The sequence below is a fragment of the Apaloderma vittatum genome, unplaced genomic scaffold, assembly GCF_000703405.1.
Source record: "Apaloderma vittatum isolate BGI_N311 unplaced genomic scaffold, ASM70340v1 scaffold5292, whole genome shotgun sequence".
NCBI classification, from domain to species: Eukaryota; Metazoa; Chordata; class Aves; order Trogoniformes; family Trogonidae; genus Apaloderma; species Apaloderma vittatum.
The window spans coordinates 45,294-65,063 of record NW_009704197.1 but is presented as its reverse complement, the minus strand read 5'-3'; the positions used below and the strand labels follow the sequence as shown (position 1 = coordinate 65,063).

The following is a 19,770-nucleotide window of genomic DNA, read 5'->3' as shown; positions in this document are numbered from 1 at the left end:
AGCGGGGGCCTGTTGGCAGCAGTGAGATGGGAGGAGCCCTGGTGGTGGTGGCTACTCACCTGGCATCTGGTAAGAGTAGGGTGTTTGGCCTGGCTGTGGGGTGGAAAACCCTGGGCTGTAACTGAGGCACCCGCTTTGCAGTGGGGATTGCGTCTGCGAGAGCCCGCTTTCCGTCTTGATGCCTGGCAACATTACACCCAAATCTGTATAAGAAATTAATTTTCAACTGCTTCTTTAAAATATTTTCTTACGGTTGGGAAAATAAAATAAAAACACAACAAATAAGAAAGTAAAAAAACATTTGCGTCGGCATTGCTCTTACTTCTATGTAAGGTGAATTAATAAGAGGTCAAATACCGTAAGTGGGTAAGCTGTACGGCTGTCCGGTCTGTGAGTAGGCTGTATAGACTGCTGGTTGCTGCATTCCTGAATACTGGGTTTGTCCGGCATAGGCAGACATTGTTTGAGCTGCTGGTGTAGAAAGAATGTGTGGATAGGGCCTAAATATCAGGAAAAATAGCATTACTGTGGCAACAAATACTTTGTATGTTGATTCAAGCAACAAAGTAAAGAAAATGTTTAAAGATGTCCAAAGGCAGTTCATTTTTCTGCCAGCTGTTCCTCTTCTGGGATTTATTCCATCCCCCACTAAAATCAGCTGAAAACCACCCCAGCTCATGTTCCCCAGGGCATGTTGAATATTTTGTGCTGTTCCATCACTAAGATTTAATTCTGAAGCTACTGTGTCCAGCTCTAGGTGGACCATGCAACTGTTATACAGCTTTACATGGATTTGATCTCTTTCAGCCAAGATCAGCACACTTAAATCAGAAAAGCCCCCATGTTTTTTTTTAATCTGGTGGAGGGAAACTTGGACCCAATGAAGAAATGAAATACAGAGGTGAATATTAAAGCCGTTACATTATGTGCTCTGTGTACAGTTCTGCTTCAACAGATACCTAGCCTCTGGCTTCAATGGGAGATTGATTGTGCCCACTGAGGGCAGCATGAAAAATATTGGCGGCAATACTTTGGTAACCATATGGGCTTTAAACAGTTGGAAAATATGGGCTAGGGAAATAGAATGGAAATAAAAATGGTCTTTTATTTACGAATACTGAGGTTTTATGGAGAGATTGAATAAAATTAAGTTTAAAATTTTAGCCCTCCAGAGTTGAAAAAACATAAAGAGAAACATTTGTCTTGGATTGTTTTGTAAGTCAAGTACGACTTTATGGACTAAGAGTTGGATAAACACACTCTGCAGAATTACGCTAACTGAAACCTGGCCATTAAAAGCCATGACTAAATTTCAGATTCTATTTTTTTTTCTTTCTAATTAGTTCAGCATAGTTGGCAGCAGTTACTATCAGAAAAGGATTACTCATTAATTTAGATGTCAATAAATTATAACAGTAGATTAAAAATTCTATTAAATCTTGTAATGTATTTGGCCAAAAGTATCTGAAGTAGTTTGCCAAAGCCTGTTTTAAGTGGAATGAGGGCTGTTCTTAGTTCAGGCACCTACTTTATGTATCAGTAAATATTGGCTACCATGACATGAATGCAAACTTGTTAAAGAAACTTGAAAAAGCCTAATTAGCTACAGTTTCAGTGTCTTTTCTCTCTCAAAGTCACACAGGTAGATGTATCAAAGACACAGAAGCAAATAGCTGTAAGACTGGAATCAAGCACCCTTGTGCCCAGCACCGATCATAGGACAAGCAAACTAATAGATTGCCAACTGCAGCAGTTTCAAGTAAAATCTTCAGTGCTTCTTCCTCAAGTTCCCACCTCTAGGTTCATGTGACTGTACAAGAGTCCGTTTTCTTCAAAAATGTGAAAGAAATTTTCTATTCCTAACAATGCCCATTGGCTTAAAAAGAAAGAAAAAGAGAGATTGAAAGCTAATCCAGTTTATTTGATTTTTAAATCTTATGATATTGGAGAAGGAGGAAGAAGGGGTGGTTCATGACTGTGGAATGTTCGGAAGCGTTTGGCAATGCTGGCACTGGGAGGGTCTGTCACAGGGTTACCCCTCAGTACGCATCTTGCAATTGTGATTTCTAAATATAAACTGCCTTCTTCGAAGTATGTCTGTATACATTGCCAGCACTGTTAAGATTCTGATGACTGAGAACATAAGAGTCTGATTTTTTCCTTCTGTTGTGTGCAGATATTCAAAGGTATTTCTTGTGCAGCAGTGCTGCACAGAGCAGGATCTTACTCTGCAGCCACATGAGGAAAAGAATGTTGGAGAGAGAGCTCTAATGGAGTCAGCACTGAGGCTTAAGTATTTTCCTTTCACTCTGTTTCTTCTGCTGATGAACACTTGTTTGCGACAAACCACAGAACTGCCTACAGCCAAGGTCAATTCCCTATAAAAGACTAGAAGAGGTGCAGACACTAACTTGGAAGGATATATCTGTGGAGAGTACTGGTGCGCTGATCTTGGGCTGTAGCCACTACTTGTTATTACTGCAAAACAGAAAAGAAGAGTACAGCAGTTAGAAATATCGTGAGACCAAGACAGCCAAACAGTCTGAATACTAATGCAGCAACTTTAGCAGAAAAGCTTATTGAAATGGACGGCTTTTTAACAAAGTAGATGTCACCTTAATTACAACATCTTAATACAAAAATTAAAAATCTCCCAAAGCACTCATCGTTGTACAGAACTCTTTAGTTGGCATGGGGGTGTCATGCTTTTTCAGCTTGACTGACATGTTTCTGTGTATATTGCAGAGGTATATACTTCATACGTCAGCTGTGATCCCCATGCCACGGATCTTCCAAATTTGCAACTTGTATAAAAAGTGGTAGTTAAAAAGAATCTTGAGATTTAACATAGGGTATTGCATGAGATTGAAATAACATGCACATACATTCAAAATCTCACATTAACAAGTTTAGTTTTAATACTGGATAGGAAAAATGTGTTTTATATGGGTGTGGTTAATTTTAGTCAGCTTAGGTGATGGAAGATACTGAATTGGCTACTGGAAAACAAATATGATTCCTTATTAAAAGTCAAATTAGAACATAACCACTAACAACAATATTTTTATTTCAAAAGTAAGCATAAAGAGTCCTGTCCAGTAGCCATCAAAACTGTGTATGTCTATACTATTCACAGCTGCATTCTTCCCAAAAAGCTAACAGAACAATCGTCGTATCCCATTAAAATTTCACTCAGAAGCAGTACTCACACTGGATTAATTCCAAGTGTTTGGAAGTTTCTCTTTCCTTTGGCCATCTGTCTTGACTAAGACAGATGTATTCCAAATATATGTACTCTCGAGTGTTGAACCAATCCCTTCAGAGCAAATCCATACTGGGCAAACATACACAGTGTCTTTATTAGGCCATCTGCTGCTCATTCACTTTTCGAAAGATTAAAGTAGTACACAACGAAGCACTGGAATTTCTCTAGTCTAATCCATCATAGTTGTACTTCAAAGTGTACCCTCTTCCTGAATTGTTCATAATGGTAGTAGAAATGAGTTTTCAGAATTATATAAGTGACAAACAGCTTTAGCTTCCTAACTATTTTATGAAACGTGATACATTTCTACATCCAGGCCTAATTAACATCTTTGAGATCTGTTGCTTTGAACTTATGCAGAACTCAATATTTTTAAAGCTAGTTTAAGTGCATTTAGAACACATAGGACTTAAAAGAAAATTACACTAGAAGAAAAATAATTACCTTCTTTTTTAAATGTGCAGCTGAGTATGGCTTGAAAATAAAGAAAAACTGGATAATAATTTCTGGAACATGCACGATCAGATTTTTAAAAGAGTTGTAGATTGAAAAGATATTGAGGGTTTGCTTGTGTTGGAAACCTGCTGAATTTGATTTTGTCTTATTCTTTTCGGTTTTTTTTGAGAATGCCTTTCTGGGGTTTAAGCTCAATCCACAGAGTGATCAATCCACAGGTGTGCATACAGTTACTTCCGGTTAGATGAGCCTACAGCTGTATATACCAATATTATCAGTCCATAAAACTCTAAAGGATGCTTTTAGTTATTTAAGGCTCAAGGAGTAATTAGTCTTCCCTGTTGTATCCCTATGACCTTTCTAAAGACAAGCAATAGCCAACAGAGTGATTGTGGTGATTCTCAGGGCAAGGAACTTTTGTGATCCTTTATTGGTTTATTGGATCTTTTCTGCCCATACTGCTCCACTTTTTGTCTGATCATTTGCTAGATGACAGCTCACTTGATTAATAAGTTTTTTTAAAGCAAATTTTACCATTCCACTACACCTGATTTAAACCAGAAAATATTATCTATTCATTTAAATCACTTGAGCTATCAAAACTTAATGTTTTTCATCAAAATCTGCCCTGTTTTTATAATCTTTCTGCATATACCTTATTTTATAAATTCAGATAAGAAAATAAAATACTTGTGGAATGTATCTAGTTTTAAACTATTTTTTCTTCCCTAGTGATACTAACAGTTATAGGGAAGAAAGAGGAAGGGAGTCAAGTTCTATCTCCCCCAAAAAGAGTCAAGTTCCAAGTTCCCCTGAATTAAACCATGTCACCCAAAGTAAATGATTTCTTTTTCTTTCACTCCATTTCTGCTTGTCTGATCAATTTGTACACTATATTTCAGATGGTCAAATATTTGAGAAACACAGGGCGTAAGACCTGTCATAAGAGGACATTAGGCTTGAGTAGAGCCTGTGGATTATGCCTGTATCTCATAGATCAGATTGGTAATTCTAAGGGATGTCAAAATTAAACAGCCTTCACTGTTGGATAGCCTCCTAACCCAGCTTCTGAGGACTGTTGGCAATGGAGAAGATGCTGAAGACAAGTTGTTACAGGTTTTATAACAGCGCTGCTTTACATAGCCATTTATATGAATGGGGTTAAACACTGCTTTATGTTGATGATATTAAAAGCAGAATCAAAACTGTTTCTTCTTTGAAAAACTCAAGTATTCCTAAGACTTTGCCACTTGACTTCACCAGAGGAATGCTCCTCAGGGCAGGTATAAGACCCTCAATTTCTCAAGTCCCATTAGAGCACTGAGGGGATATTCCAGTCCACAATAATGCTGACTCACAGAGGTGACAAGAAGCTGACACTCAGCTCTTACTATTTACCCTGGCCAAGTTGGATGTAGACAATTTAAATGACTATGAACTGTTCTGATGGCATGTTTTGGGTTCAGTATACTAACACAGGCTGGAATTTTGTATTTTTCCATTATGCATCTGGAAAATTCTGTGTGAAGAGGTTAGGTTAAAAGGATCTCATTTAGATAACAAATTACAGCGTCTACACATAAGGGGACCAAACGCAGGCTATACAACAGTGACATTTCCTGACTTCGCCTTTACAGCCTACAGAAGTTGTTTTCTAGATCCTTTTTATGTGTAATAAATACTAAGTAAAAACAATGATGAGAACTTCAAATGTCTCTTTCTCTGTTCCATTAAAAGGATAAACAGTTCTCAAATTAATCCAGTGTTGTAAGCAATACAAAGACAGGAATGCATGCGCTCACAGTACAGCAGCTGCAGCAAATTCATGGAGTATGACAATGCTGGGTTCAAGGCTGCTCAGCTCTCCACATCCTGTGAATACCCACCCCAACGGGAGTCTGCTGCAGGACCACAAAGCTTCAAATCAACTACACTGATATAAATTACTGACTCTCTCTGAAGAAAAAGGAGGAGGAAGAGGGGTGTGCAACATGACCCTCCACCTGGCTAACCCCCAGCAGCAGCTCCACAGGACAGAGGAAGCAGAGTCCTGAGTGTGAGCTGCAGCACTGGAGCTGCAGCCCTGAGCAGGAGCTTGCCCAATGGCTGGGGCTATAAATTCACTATAAATTCAAGAGATCTGTGTGATTTACTTTTTAATATTTCAGTCAAAAATTAGGGTTCATCATAGCTACCTGTGAAGCCTAATCAGAGCATTCACAGGTACCTGTGAAGCCTCTCCTGCCCTACACCTCAGACAGTCTGTTTGATCATCACTTTCTGTGTTACAGCTGGTCATTAAGGACAGAGCTGGCTACTTGACACCTCGGAGGGCTTGTGCAGCCTTCTGCTCAGCTCCAGGACATGCCACGGGTTTTGATTGCCCTTGGAGCATGGAACTTAATTTAATGGGTAGAATATATGAAGGAGAGCATTTCTGCACATTCAGACTCTCAAGTGGGTCTCAGCATACGGACTTCTCTTTTCACCCATGTCTTATTTCAGAAAATACTTAATAACATACCTAAATCCTTCCCTACTCAACAAAGGATGCTTGAGTCCTTCTGACCTACGCTTGTAGAAGACAGAGTAGGTGATATCCCTCTTATACCCCTGAGTGGCCTGTATGCCTAGGCATCCTCACCAAATCAGCACACAGGTGCTCTGAAAGCTGCAGCAAAATGCTAGCATTATCACTTTGCCACACTTGGGAATAATTCACATATGTAACTGATTGTCAGGAAAAAAAATCCTCTTCAGTGTGATGCTTTGTTCTGCATTGTTTTCAATTGCAGCTGCATTTTTTTAAATGACATCTTTCCGCCAGTTAGCATTTATTGTCTTTGGTAACCCATTAAACTTCCCAAACAACCAGTTAAGTTTTGTGATTTTTTTTTACTGTTATTTAACATTTCTGGCACAAAATTGATGTAAGTGCTGGTACAAGGCAAGTGTGAAAGAAATGGATTTACTCCTCATGAAAGGCTCAGTACATCCTCAAGGCAGCTCTGCGTCTCGCTCTGATGATGAAGACTGTACATCACCCAGACAGGCAGACTATTGATTTCCCACTGTGAATGGCCATACTCATTTAGTACTTGAGTCTGTGGCCTAAACTGAGAATTAGGCTCGTATTTCTTTTGAATATGCAGGTGGCTAACAGACAAAAATGATTCTGTGAGGCTCAAATTCCTGTCTTTTATTTGGAGGCACCAACTGTTTCCAAATCTTCGAAGCGTAGGGATCTCAATAGTGCTTTTGAAGTCAGTGGAAGCCAATGGGTGAGTGGCACCTGAGGAAATCAGGCCATTACTTAGCCATCTAAACCTGAACTAGAGGCTGCAGATTTTGGCACCCCTTCATGAAAATGTTGCCTTAGCTATGTTTTACACATGGAATCCAACTTAGATGTCTTAAATACATCGCAGAAGCTGATGAAATTTCACCAACAATGAAAAAATATTATATACAGGTGGATATTTTATAATCTGTAATCATTACTAATAAAATTTTGGGATAGAGTAATAAGACTGAAAAAGCAAAGTTAAATTTTAGCCAAGACTTAATTTTTTTATGGAACTCGTTAGATTCTATGTTGATGGGATTTTTTTCAGTATAATCATAATGAGGACAATGCTTTCATTTTTTCTAATCAGAAATAGTATACAGAAATAGCTTGCTTTACATGTCACAAAAGACAAAGGTCTTTAGGCATTAAATTTGTTATAAATACTTTTCTGAATAAACAACTTTAGAGTATATAGGCATTTACTGATGCCTAAAAATCAGTTCACAAAACACACATTCAAGTTTTTAAACATATTCACTACACAGAAATATTGTGATTTCCAAAATATTTTAAATAGGACTTGACTATCTAAGTATACCAAAGTAATAGCAGCATCAGTATAGAGTGACATTTCAATCAGGCCATCGCTGAATTGGTGTTTTCAGACTCAAAATCTATTCCCCTCTCCATGTTAATATTATCATTTTCAGGATTCAGCTTCATGATTAGAAGACAGATTATCTGTATTTTCTACAGCTCATTACCAGGAATCTACTTTAAAAAAATGCTATTGGTTGAATTTTTTAAGAAGAAGTAACTGAAACTTACAATTATTTAAAGTAAAATATAGACTTTATTTTCACGGAAAGAAAGTAGCTTACGGCAATCTAGTCAGTGTTTAAACTAACACGGTGCCCATAAGAATTAAAAGATTAGCACTGAAGTATAATCACAGAATGTTACACAGAATGTTAGGGGTTGGGACCAGGAAAGATCACCTAGTTCAACTCCCCAAACCTTAATGTTCTTAAATTTTACAAATTAGAATGACTGTTACAAATACAATCAATTTTTTTTCTTCCTAATATCGTACAAGACTAACAGTGAGAAAAATCTGTAGTACAGTAATAACATTTTTATTATGACTTTTGCATACAGTCTTAGGCATCATTAAGGCTTTTTTAAGATCATAGTTCATGTAAAATGTAGATTTTCATTTAAAAAATGAAAAAGCTGTTATCATTGTTATTATTTAGTATTAAAATGTTACTTAATTGTACTTGTTTAAAGGTTGCTTCCATGCAGTGAACCGTTCATTAGTGAAGGTTATTAAATGCTATATTAATGTGCATCTAACAATACTTCATCTTATTATGGCTTTACCTGACCCAGTAAAAGTGTCAAGCGATCCATCTCCAGTTGTTGTTGTTGTTTCGCTGCTGTTCATGGGTTCTGTTTTGACTGCAAGAAGAGACACTACATAGAAGAATAAGTAGACATGAGATTTTACTTCTAAATTTACACTGGAGTCCTCATGCCAGCCTCACTAGCGGTAGTCCAGCTAGATCAAGCATGTGATGCAACAGCTTTGACCTTCATTCTGCCACCATGCTGAGGCAATCTCCACTCTCTCTGTCTGGAATGGTCATGCATCTACACAGCTTTTCATCTCTGCATTCATCTAGCCATTGCTTTTAGCAACTGGAGTATCTGCTGGGGAGATTTCAACCTCAATCTAATTGGTTCTAACAATTCCCTAAGAGTAGTAGAGAGGAAGGAAACATTAGCTGTCAAGGGATGTAGCACATAACAAAAATAGTTTTGCCTGACAAGTGAAACAATAATAATATGGTTTCATGCTCGTATAGAAGCAAATTACTTTCACAGTGCTAGAGTTCTGACTTTCCCCTTCCCCTTTTACAGAGTCTGTGGGGGGCTTTTTGAGCTAGGTCACCAGTAAGCAATTTTCCATAGACAAAGAGAGAAGTTTAGAAGGGAAAAAAAAAACAAACCAAAACACAAAAGAACTCTAATAGGACACAAACAACTGCCATATCAAGTCAGCTTCTAACTTTGAGGCTACCAAACATTTGGGTCCACTCTAAACTCAAATTATTTCTTATGGATCATCATGCACTCTTACCATCCAAGCTGTAACTGAAAGCACCACAGAGGCTACCTATATTTGGCAGGGACTTCTGTAATGGGCTTTGAGAATCATCCTTCTAACTGATATGGTAAGAAATAGCGATATAGAACACACTGCAGCTTTTATTAGGTGTTTGACTGGCAAATGTGAAAACCCTCTGGATATTATCACAATTGCTTTGTGAAGGTCAGTTAAGGGGGTGTGTGTGAGTATTTATCACATATATATCAGCAGCTTGCTTATCAATACCACAGGACCAGCTGCTGTCTGGGAGCGCAGAGTGAAGTGGGCCACTACTGGAATCATACGCCAGGTATTGAAATTCCCAGGACACAGCTTGCGATTTGTGGAGAAGCTATTGCAGTGACAGCCAGGCTGGCGTAGCCTCCCTGGCAGGTCTAACATATGCCAAGCACAGGCATCTTCCACCAGCTAGTTACCTGATGCCTCTGAAGGACATCAGTTAAGCTGACCAAAGCTCTTGTCTGTCAACATCACTGCATCCATGCTTGACTTCGTTGGCAATAGTAAGCAACAGGGAGGGGGAATTTCATGTTCTGAGCTGGCAATGCATTTACAAACCATGGCTCAGATTCAAGTCATCTCATCTCTCTTTATGTTCAGTTGAGAAAGAGAGGTACTTCCAGAGGGCAATTCAGTCCAAGTACAGCCTGAGCTGTCCTCGATCTCACCATCCCTCTTACAGTCTGTAGAGGAAAAGAAATGATTTGGTTTTCTCATGGGAAAAATGTCAAGGACACCTACAGAACCATTCTGCTATTCCTCCCTGGGCCTGTGAGCAGAGCACGGGTTGCACAGGTACCAATTCCTGTGACAGGCCCTGCGGGAGTCACCTCTCCTGCTCCTTCAGCAGTCACACTGTTGAATGGATCTTACTGCGGGATGTCAACACAGGATGCTGCAGATGCCTACAAGTGACCTGCACTGAATTCAAGGGGACACCTGTCTAGATCAAGTAGGGAACATCTGAGAAATCTGGATGTCTTTGTGACAGGGAGAATGACCTCAGGTGTCAGCAGTGCCCCAGCGCTAATCAAACCAAGTAGCACCTTCTTACACAAGTTTTACATACAGTTGTATCTTTCTGTTTACTGTGTGAGATTAAAAGAAGTTTGAATGTGTGGGTTTTTATATATAAAGTCCTTTTCATTATCATTCCTCTTTAATAAAACTGCCACACCTCTATATTCTCCCTGCAAGCAGCAGGGTATCCATTCAATATGAAATCATCAGGGAAGAATTTTAGCCACATTTTTTTAAGCTGTTGTGCATTCTAACATCTTCCTGGCTGTTATCTTCTCATTTAAAAAAAAAAAAAGCTGTGACAAAAATTACATAAAATGAACAAAGTCATTCATAAAAGTAATCAATCATTCCCACTTCTCTCTTTAGATGAGGAAGATGTTATTTTCGTCAGATCAATAAAACATACATAAAGAAAAATCTTAAGGGTCATTTGTCACAAAGGAATTGCCTCTACTGAACCACAGGCTGCTCATTCATGTGGGACATGCATTGTGGCCTGAAGCATGACAAGTAACTCAAATAATTTGTTCTCCAATTACTGTATACACCTCTGCATGTACTTCAGTAGGAGAATGAAAAATCATACTAAATTGGAAAGACCTGTATTTTCCCCTCTGAAGATAATTGATCACATTTTACTTTACAAGATGCATGTCTCTTTTCTCTGCAGAGTGGACATTTCACCCACATGAAAAAAAACTTTTTACTACCTTTATTTCTTTCTCTTCAAGATAGTATTCCACTACTGCCCATACCAAGCTACAAATCTACGTTCAGAAAAACACTCCAGTATGTGCCTAACTGTTTTATTTAACAAGAATTTCAGTAATGAACTTAAATGTTTGCTTTAGAGTTATGTCTAGTTCTGTTTAATGCCAGCTGCAGTGCACTTCCATCAGCACTAACAGTCACCATCTTTTTCTCTCCCTGTTCAAGCAGAAAAGGATCCAAACCAAAAGAAACACTCTCATGTACTTAACTTGAGGAAAAATATATTGGCACTGTGTTTTGTTGAAAAATACATGTAGAAAGTATTTTTATATGTGCTTGATTTTGAACAGTTCAACTTCGCTACATTCAGATTTTATCACAGTAAGGAATTCGTCAGGGTCTCTCCTCAGTGTAGCTAGAGATTTGGACTATTACCTTTCTTTATGTTACATGTCATTAAACCAAGAGGGAGAAAAAGCACAAAGGTATTTTTAAATAAATAATTAAATAGAATTTTAACAGATCAAAACCCCAAGAACATGTAAAGCTGAAATCAAAATAAAACTGACAGCAGTTAATACTACAGAATCATCCCTATGTTTCCCTCTTACAAGATAGTGTGGTTCTGATACTACTGCTGCAACTGCTCTAGGCATAATGTAAAGTCTATGAGTTTGAACCATGATTCTGGGTGAATAAAGACTCTGCATTTAATATCCTATTTTTTCTACAGAATCATCCCTATGTTTCCCTCTTACAAGATAGTGTGGTTCTGATACTACTGCTGCAACTGCTCTAGGCATAATGTAAAGTCTATGAGTTTGAACCATGATTCTGGGTGAATACTTTAAAGACTCTGCATTTAATATTCTATTTTTTAAAGTGTGGATTAGTTTTAATTTTATTTCTTTTTACATATTGGAAAAGTAAAAATAAAGTGAAAGGTAATCTCAAGTTGGAAATGTATTTGAGTATTGCTAACAGTGAAGACTGCACATGCTGAAAGAGTAGAGTTAACACAATTGTCAGTGGCTGGGGGATACAATGTACAAGGGCAGGAAGAAGAAGCTGGGCTGGTTCTGTCCTAAGAAGAGAAGGTGAAGGGGAGAGCTAATTGCTGTCTGCAGCTAACTAATGGGAAGGTGCAAAGATGACAAAGAACAAAGGCATGCTCTTCTTAAAAGGTGCCCTGTGAAATGGCAGGAGGCAATAGACCTAAGTTGCAGTAAGGGAAAGATCCAATTAGATGTAAAAGGAAAATTCTCTGCCATGAGAGTTGTCTCTCCCTGGGACAGGTGCCCAGAGAGACTGTGGCACCTCCACCTTGGAGATATTTGACACTCAACTAGATGCTGCCTTGAGCAACATGATCTAATAGCTCTGAGCAGAGCTTGGCCCAGATGACCTCTAAGGATCCCTTCCAAATTTAATTATTGTAAGACAAACTCAGAGTAGAGCTCCCAACAGGCAATGGCTTCTACAGTGTAAGTTCTTTACTTGGTGAAAGGACTTAGCAGACCAATATGACTACTATTCTGCAAACCTTTTTTTTTTTTTTCCCCTAAAGAACCTCTTTACATTAAGGACTGAAAATTAACATTGTTTTACCAGCAAGAGATGCTACCACTATGCATGAAGCAGGACGATGACAATAGTTATTAGAGTAAACAAGCCTGACTGAAAGCTCATTTAAAACAATAAATGACAAAGCTTGTCATAGGAACATGTGTGTAGGTAGTAGGTGTATGTAGTACATCAGTGTCACATACATAATTACTATTAACCATTGTAACTCATGACAATTAATAATACATAAAAGCAAACTCATAAATGAAAATGACAGATTGGAAAATTTGGCCAAATATTTGTAAAGTGGCAAGTTACACATAGCAGCACACTAGACATAAGCTGTAATGAATAATGAAAGCAGTAGGAGAAGTAGTAACAATAACGTCAACCTTGATTTGTGCTCAGGTAATCATGCAATGTTGTACCTAAAAATGAAAGAAAAACAAGTGGGCATTCTGTGGAAAATCCATTGTCCTGACTTCCAGCAATCCTAACTACCGGCAGTTCCCAGCAATTTCTATCACCATGAGGTGCTCTCAGTCTCTCAGAGCATGTAGACAGTTAAGCTAATTTTATGTAGTTTATATTCTTCTTGCTCATGAAATTACTTCCGAAATACAGTAAAGTAACTCTTTATTGCAACTTCCTACCAGTTTTCTGGCTATGGGAAAGGCCTCTGAGATGGGGTGGGGGAAAAAAATATGTGGGGACACCCCATGAAAATGTTCAAACTGCACAACAAAAGAAGAAAGCAAACCAAGAGAGATGCAGCACAGCAGTCACAGAGACACACCACCACACGCATGCACTGTACCAGGGTCTCTCATACTTGTTGCAGATGAGGGAGTACTGCAACTCAGCAACCAGTCTGCAGTGTTTAACACAGTCATGTTGTCTCCTGAGAACAGGAATGGTATATCGGTTCATTCTTCCGGTGTCTGTTCAGTGTACATCAATGGTCTTCAAGGCAAGTAAGGGTTTTTGAACCTAACAGTTCAGCCCTTCTCTGTAGAGCACAGTTACCTTCACAGATATATTCACTTTTTATTGGCCTTAACAGATTTATTTTTTTTTAATAGGGATAAGCTAACTGTTAAAGCAGACAGTAATGTATAAACTCGAAAAAAAGAAGGTTGAAACTCTAGCTTGACTTGTATCCATGGTACAACTCTCATGGACAGTAATGGGAACAGGACTCCACCTCAGAATGTGGTACTCTGTCTCCCACTGCTCCAATTCAGGTATGGCAGAATCTAATATCTGAAAGCAATGGAACACCTATGTTGTAGCTGCAGGGTACTACTGTTTCTGTAGTAACAGATACAGAAGTAATAACCGGTTATTTCTGATGAAATTCTAAAAATATTTGTTGTGTCAAACTTTCATTACCTGCCAAGAAATGGAATTAGTATGTTTATCACACTAAAAAAATTACCGAAGTCTAATTTTGATGTACGTTAGACAGATTTCAAATTAACCTAAATGTGTGTAGCTCAGTGCACAAAAGTAAACTATTACTCAGCAATGAAGCATGATGCAGAAAATGCAATCCACTTCAAGTTATCAACAGGTATAACCAAACAGTTAACATTTTCTTCAAATTAACCATTCCAAGGTTTTCCTTGTTTCATCTTTGCACAGTTCTGCCTCTTACTTCAGTTGGTGCAAATTGAAGAATTGCTGTTTTACAACACTGAAGAAATGCTAATTCACACTGGTATAACTGTCATTTTTTCATAATTCTTGCTGGATTTATAAATCAGTTTATGCTCAGCCTTGAAATTATGTTACAAATGCATATGACTAAAAACTAGCCAAAACTTTCTGTGTGCCAGCAGTGTCTTTTACTTACCTCCTGTTCCATTGGTTGTAACTGATGTGCTACTGAGATTAGGTTTATCCAGTTTGGAACTACCTGGTGCATCACTACTTCCAACGAGATTATGAGGACTGGCTAGATCTTGCATTTCCATCGACCTGTTAAAGAGATATGTGACAGTACTTAAATGCATTGTGATACTATCTAAAATAATTTGCTTTTTCTATAACAACTTTTTTTTTTTAAATAAAACTTTTGTAATGCAGCAAGATTAACAGATCAAATCCTTTAAGGTCTTCTTTGCTTTTTACCAAGCCTAGGAAAGTAGCTAATAATTTGGTGTGAAAACCAATGACACCAGTATTTTTCACTTTTCCTTTAGGTATTATGAAGGAAATGACGCAGGTTTATGAAACTGCTCAAAAAGCTTGTAAAAAATGTGCATGAGGGACTACATATATATGGATGGACAAATGGAGGGACCAATGGATAAACACACATGTATAGGTATTTCTTAGACAAAACCAGAGAAACTGAGTGAAAAGTCAGTCATTTTGCAGTCAGGAAATAAAATTCTGCCTCCTGTCATCTGTATTCCAGCAAAAGCAGTCACTGCATCCACACTAAATCGTAGGAACAGACCATACAGGTGAATGGACAGAACTTTCATGTACATCTGAAAGATTCTTCACTCTTATGAATGCCTATGTTCTTACTAGCTCACTTGATAATTTTTTTCCTCTGAGTCATTTCTAGGAAAACTTGGAAAAATTCAGGTGGAGTCACAGTTATATCAGGGGACTGTGGAGGATTTTCATTGGGTGACAACAGATCTGCCTTTATCAGACAAAGAAAAGGAGCATTTCTTGTTAGACTGGTAATTGCAAGGCAATTTTCAGTGTGTGCTTGCCTATTTCTTACTTCATTTATAAATTAAGTACACAGATTTATTCCCTAAAGAAACATTTTTGCTATCTAGCAAAGTTGCTATATAAGCAAAGTTGCCAGCTCATCTGCAACAGGAGAACCATTTAGCATGTGTATACTACAAAGGCCAACAGAAGGATTGTCTTACAGAGCCATAAAATCCAGACTGAAATGACTAGGAAAGAGATGAACAGGTGGGATAGCTCAGTAATAATAACTGTTCCTGTACAGTCATATTATGAACAGAAAAATCAGTGGCAAATTGTTAAGGCAACGCCCAGCATCTTAGATATTTATTGCAAGTTTCACTTTGAAATTGCCTGTCATCAGTGCTCCACGCAATCTCCTCTGGGGAAAAAAAAGCACACAACAAAAAACCAAATATCCACCATCATTCTACTAAATATGAGTCTGCTCTCTGAATCTAACTTTTTCCTCCAAGATAAGGAAAAGAATGAAAAGAATGAACAGCAATGTCTCCCATGTTGTGCTCCTAATTCTGTTGTTCTCCCATATCCTTTAACTTGCCTGTTATTGCATTCATTTAACTCAAAACACAGATTCAGAGCTTTCATGTCTTGAACATGTTCCAGGAAATACTGCATCTCAACTGTGAAAATGCACCAAGGCCTTACCCAAAGGCACATGAAGGAAAGAATCTTATTCACTCAAGCAAATGTTCAAATCGAAGCTGAGATGCATCGATACTCCACTGGCAGAGCAGCCTCCGACAGCAGCAGCCTGGATGAGCAGGGGAAAACTGATATTGCAGGAGGCCATGCATCAGCAGGTAAGAGTTTTACAGCCATATTCAAGGAAATGTAAAGACATAAACTGAAATTTGATCTGCCCTGACCCAGATTTCTTCATCTACTTGTACATACATTTCTACACATCTGTCAGCAGTGCATTATATGTATTGTCTACTGGAAATGTGATCAGTGTAAGATGAAATAAAATGAACCGGTTTACTGGTCCCTCAGTTTTTGTTTACTAGTTTCTGTACAAGGATAGCAGCTAAAGGTTAAAAAAAGTCTGTGAGTTTCTATCTTCTGTGTATTTAAGGGAGCAGGAAAATGCCACAAAAAAATAAACAACGTATGTTCCGTTGCATATACAGTGTAATACGCCCCACGTGTTCACTTAGCAGTTTAAGCCTCATGATTTTCTGTTCAAGTACAATCACCCCACAAATACCTAATGGGCAGTTCTAGCTTAGGAAGTTCACATGTGCTTTTTTTCTTGTTTAGCGTGAAAAATTACAATGATTTCTTTTCAGACAGGCAAATATTATGGCCACAGATGAAAATCCTTCAGCAATATTTCATCAGCAAAAACACAGATTCACATAGCTAGTATTTAAGAAATATCCATCTCAAGCACTTTCCACACTCAAGTGATTTTCTAAATCAAATCTAATTTTCTTAATTGGAAAACTAAGTCCACTCATTTTCATTTGCTTGGCAAAGACTATAAAAAATCAGATTCTGGAAAAGGAGTAGTTTTTGTCCCATACCATTACAAAACCTTCTGTGCAGAAAAGTATTTTATTCACCGTATATTTATTTTCTGTAGCATCCCAGTCTGCAGATATGACAAGTTAATTAACTAATACTATTTTAAAAGTAGTGCATTTACAAATAGACATTTTCTCTGCATGAATAAAAGACTTCATGCACTTATTAGTAGTCTATTAAGGATAAAAAGGATATCCGAACCCTTAAGAAGTTTCACAAACCCATGTGTATACATTACACTTATCCTGGGTGCTCTATCCTGTGTGAACGAGTAAGGGGATTATTTTAATATAGCCCTATGTGATTTATTTATTGAAGTGCACATGTTACCTGTGTAACAGACATCATTCAATTCACCTTTCTGGATGCATTTAGTTTACCTTTATCCTAAAGTATTCTCAGGAAGATGTAACAGATCTACTAAAATCTTACAGTTGCAGTGAATGGACGATTCAGAAAAAACGCTTAATAAAATGGATGAAATAATTCCAACATCTTGAATATATTTTGTCAAACTAAATGTTTATCAGTCTTTCCTTCACTAACTTAATCAAAAGCAGATTCAGGTTCTGTATGTGTTTTCCTGCACTAAAAAAAGTAAAAAAAGTGATCTCTGAAAGACCAATTAATATTTCTAAGTTTATGCAGTTATTTATTAAAGACTGTTTTCTAGTAAAAGCGGTGTGTTTCAGTTTAGACAAAGTTTATGGTTAAAACTGCTTAAAAAAACTACATTGTACAACTTTACTTTCCATTTTTTGTTTCTCTGCCAGGCACAAGTAATTGTTTGAGCTTTAGTTTTCCCCCTCTTGCATTGTCTCAAACTACCCTTTAAAGTAATTAAGTATAATGCTAAATTGTATCAAAAGATACATTTTGAAAGGAAATAGATTACTTTGTAAAATGATGTTTTAATCTTCTCTTGACTGTTTCTTTGAAGAACGTTAGCGTGATTCCAGGCTCCTGAGCAAAAACCTGAAATCTGGCAAGACGGATGTGTCTTTTATTCCTCCTTGGCTAACTTTTAAGTCTTTGAAAATTGGAATTTGCACGTGCTTCGTGGATCAATTCAGAGGCTTAATGGAAAAGTCTCTAAAACATCCCATTCCACAAAACAGTCTCTCAGATCCCCGTGGACTTTAACTCCAACCTGGATGAGGACAATCCACCTAGCAGATTTGTATCAAAAAAGTAGCTGTGCGTGAAACGTGGCCTTCCCACGTTAGAGCACGTTTTGTTCTCTGGCTCAAGTTACTTTTTTTCCAAGGTTTAAAATATATCCAGAAGAGGGTTGAGGAACAGCATCCAAAGAGAGAAATTCCCCCTATCCTCATCATTTCAAGGGCACTGAAGAGAACTTGTGATGCATCCCAGATCACCGACGGGCCCAGCCCAGCATCATAACCCAGCCTGGCACGGGAAGGTTTAAGCGTGGCTGATTGGATTGCCCAATGTGACAACTGCACCACTGTATTTCTGTAGTGCTTTTGCTTGTATTATTTTAAAGGTTAAAAGTTCAAGGCTTGCTTCTAGGGCTGTTCGTGTAAAATTTCTGTATTTTTTTTTCCTTCCATTTCAATCGCATATCCACGTGTGCACTGCTTTTCTTCAGTAGAATTAAAAACTACTTCCAGAAAATCCATGTTGCTGTAACTCTGTTATCCATTCACATTTTCAACCAATCTACTATAAACGCAGATTAAGAGCTGGGTCTTTCCACAACTTGAAACTCCACTGATTATTCATGAATTCTACAAGTATCACATTTAGATAATTTTCTTCTTTTGAGAGATCATGTTTTAAAATGCAAACTATTTGCTACATAATCTACTTCAAACTTTTACTAAAAAGATTGGAAGTATGAAATCATTCACCAAAGATTTATAAAAGAAAAAATATTCTAATATGAAAACAAAGTATGCAAATACTAGTCTAACCTGAGTACTTTACAAATACCAATTCCTCACTCTGCAGAATTTGCAGTGAATCCAAAATACAAGAGAATTGAAAGAAGGACTAGTTAAAGACTATTTAAAATTGAATAATTTCATTTGGTTTATAAATTAATCTGAACAAAGAAAAATAAAAGGATTTTAAAGTCTTTTTCTTTTTAAATTTTTATAGGAATTTCTCTACGTCATTTTCTTTGGCAGAATCTTTACTAAACTTCACTGTGGTAAAAATTCACATTATATGGGGCTTTTTTTTGTTAGCTTCCCCTCATGCTTTTTTTACATCCCTCCTGTTGTAATCCTAGTTCTTACATATCTCAAGCTTTCTCACAGAAACCTGAAGCCTCGTTCAATTAAGTTGTCACCTACCTTGGAGTTTTTGAAATTCAACAAACGGAATTTCCCTATATCTAACACTTTTAGAGCAATATGAAAGTTGGGTAAGAGAGCTGTTCAGATTCAGCTAAATCTGCTTCCTACTGCTGAGAGCTCAGCTCTCTGACCAGCTACATACTTTAGAAGACACGTGAGGTGTATTTTTTTCCATTTCCTATAGAATTTTTTCAGCATGTTCTGAATATGCCTAACAAGCCCACCTCTCTTCCATACGTAGTCTGAACTAGCTCATGCAAGACATTGACTGCGACAAAAAAAAGATGCACACACACAAATGCCATCATTCCAATAAAATCTACTTAAAATCCGCAAGAAAGTTTAAAATACTAACAACAATAGATCATATTTTTAGAAGTTTTAGTAGGCTTTAGGTTTTTGGTTTTTTTTTTAGAAAACTGTATTTTACAGATTATATCTACAGTTAGGCCAGGGATTTTTCATGTTTACTTGCACCTATAAAAACAGTAAATAATGCAATTAAAAAGAAGCTAAATCAACCCTTTAACAGTCTTCACAGACTATAGTGAGTAATAAGAAAAAAGGTGGAGAGAGAGGGATTCTGAATGCAGTACAGATTTCCAGGAAATTTAAACATGCATACAAATACATGTACACAAATAGACAGCTATATGTAACCTTTTAAGAATTCTTTGGTGCCAAATATCCACACATA

At 37.4% G+C, this 19,770-nt stretch overlaps 1 protein-coding gene across 3 annotated transcripts in view; it reads right to left on the bottom strand.

The window, feature by feature from the left end:
* The window catches only part of EYA4 (EYA transcriptional coactivator and phosphatase 4), a 48,356-nt gene extending 33,897 nt beyond the window's left edge, over nucleotides 1-14,459 (bottom strand). The window contains exons 1-6 of one of the 3 annotated variants that reach the window (XM_009864953.1): nucleotides 14,339-14,459; nucleotides 8,394-8,471; nucleotides 2,412-2,478; nucleotides 1,525-1,527; nucleotides 358-500; nucleotides 60-203 (exon numbers count right to left, since the gene is read on the bottom strand). In XM_009864953.1, the coding sequence (XP_009863255.1) occupies nucleotides 60-203; nucleotides 358-500; nucleotides 1,525-1,527; nucleotides 2,412-2,478; nucleotides 8,394-8,471; nucleotides 14,339-14,459 (556 nt within the window). The remainder of the gene's footprint in view (nucleotides 1-59; nucleotides 204-357; nucleotides 501-1,524; nucleotides 1,528-2,411; nucleotides 2,479-8,393; nucleotides 8,472-14,338) is intronic. The other 2 variants (XM_009864954.1, XM_009864955.1) reach the window with 2 other exon arrangements.
* Between the last annotated feature and the right edge of the window lie 5,311 nt (nucleotides 14,460-19,770).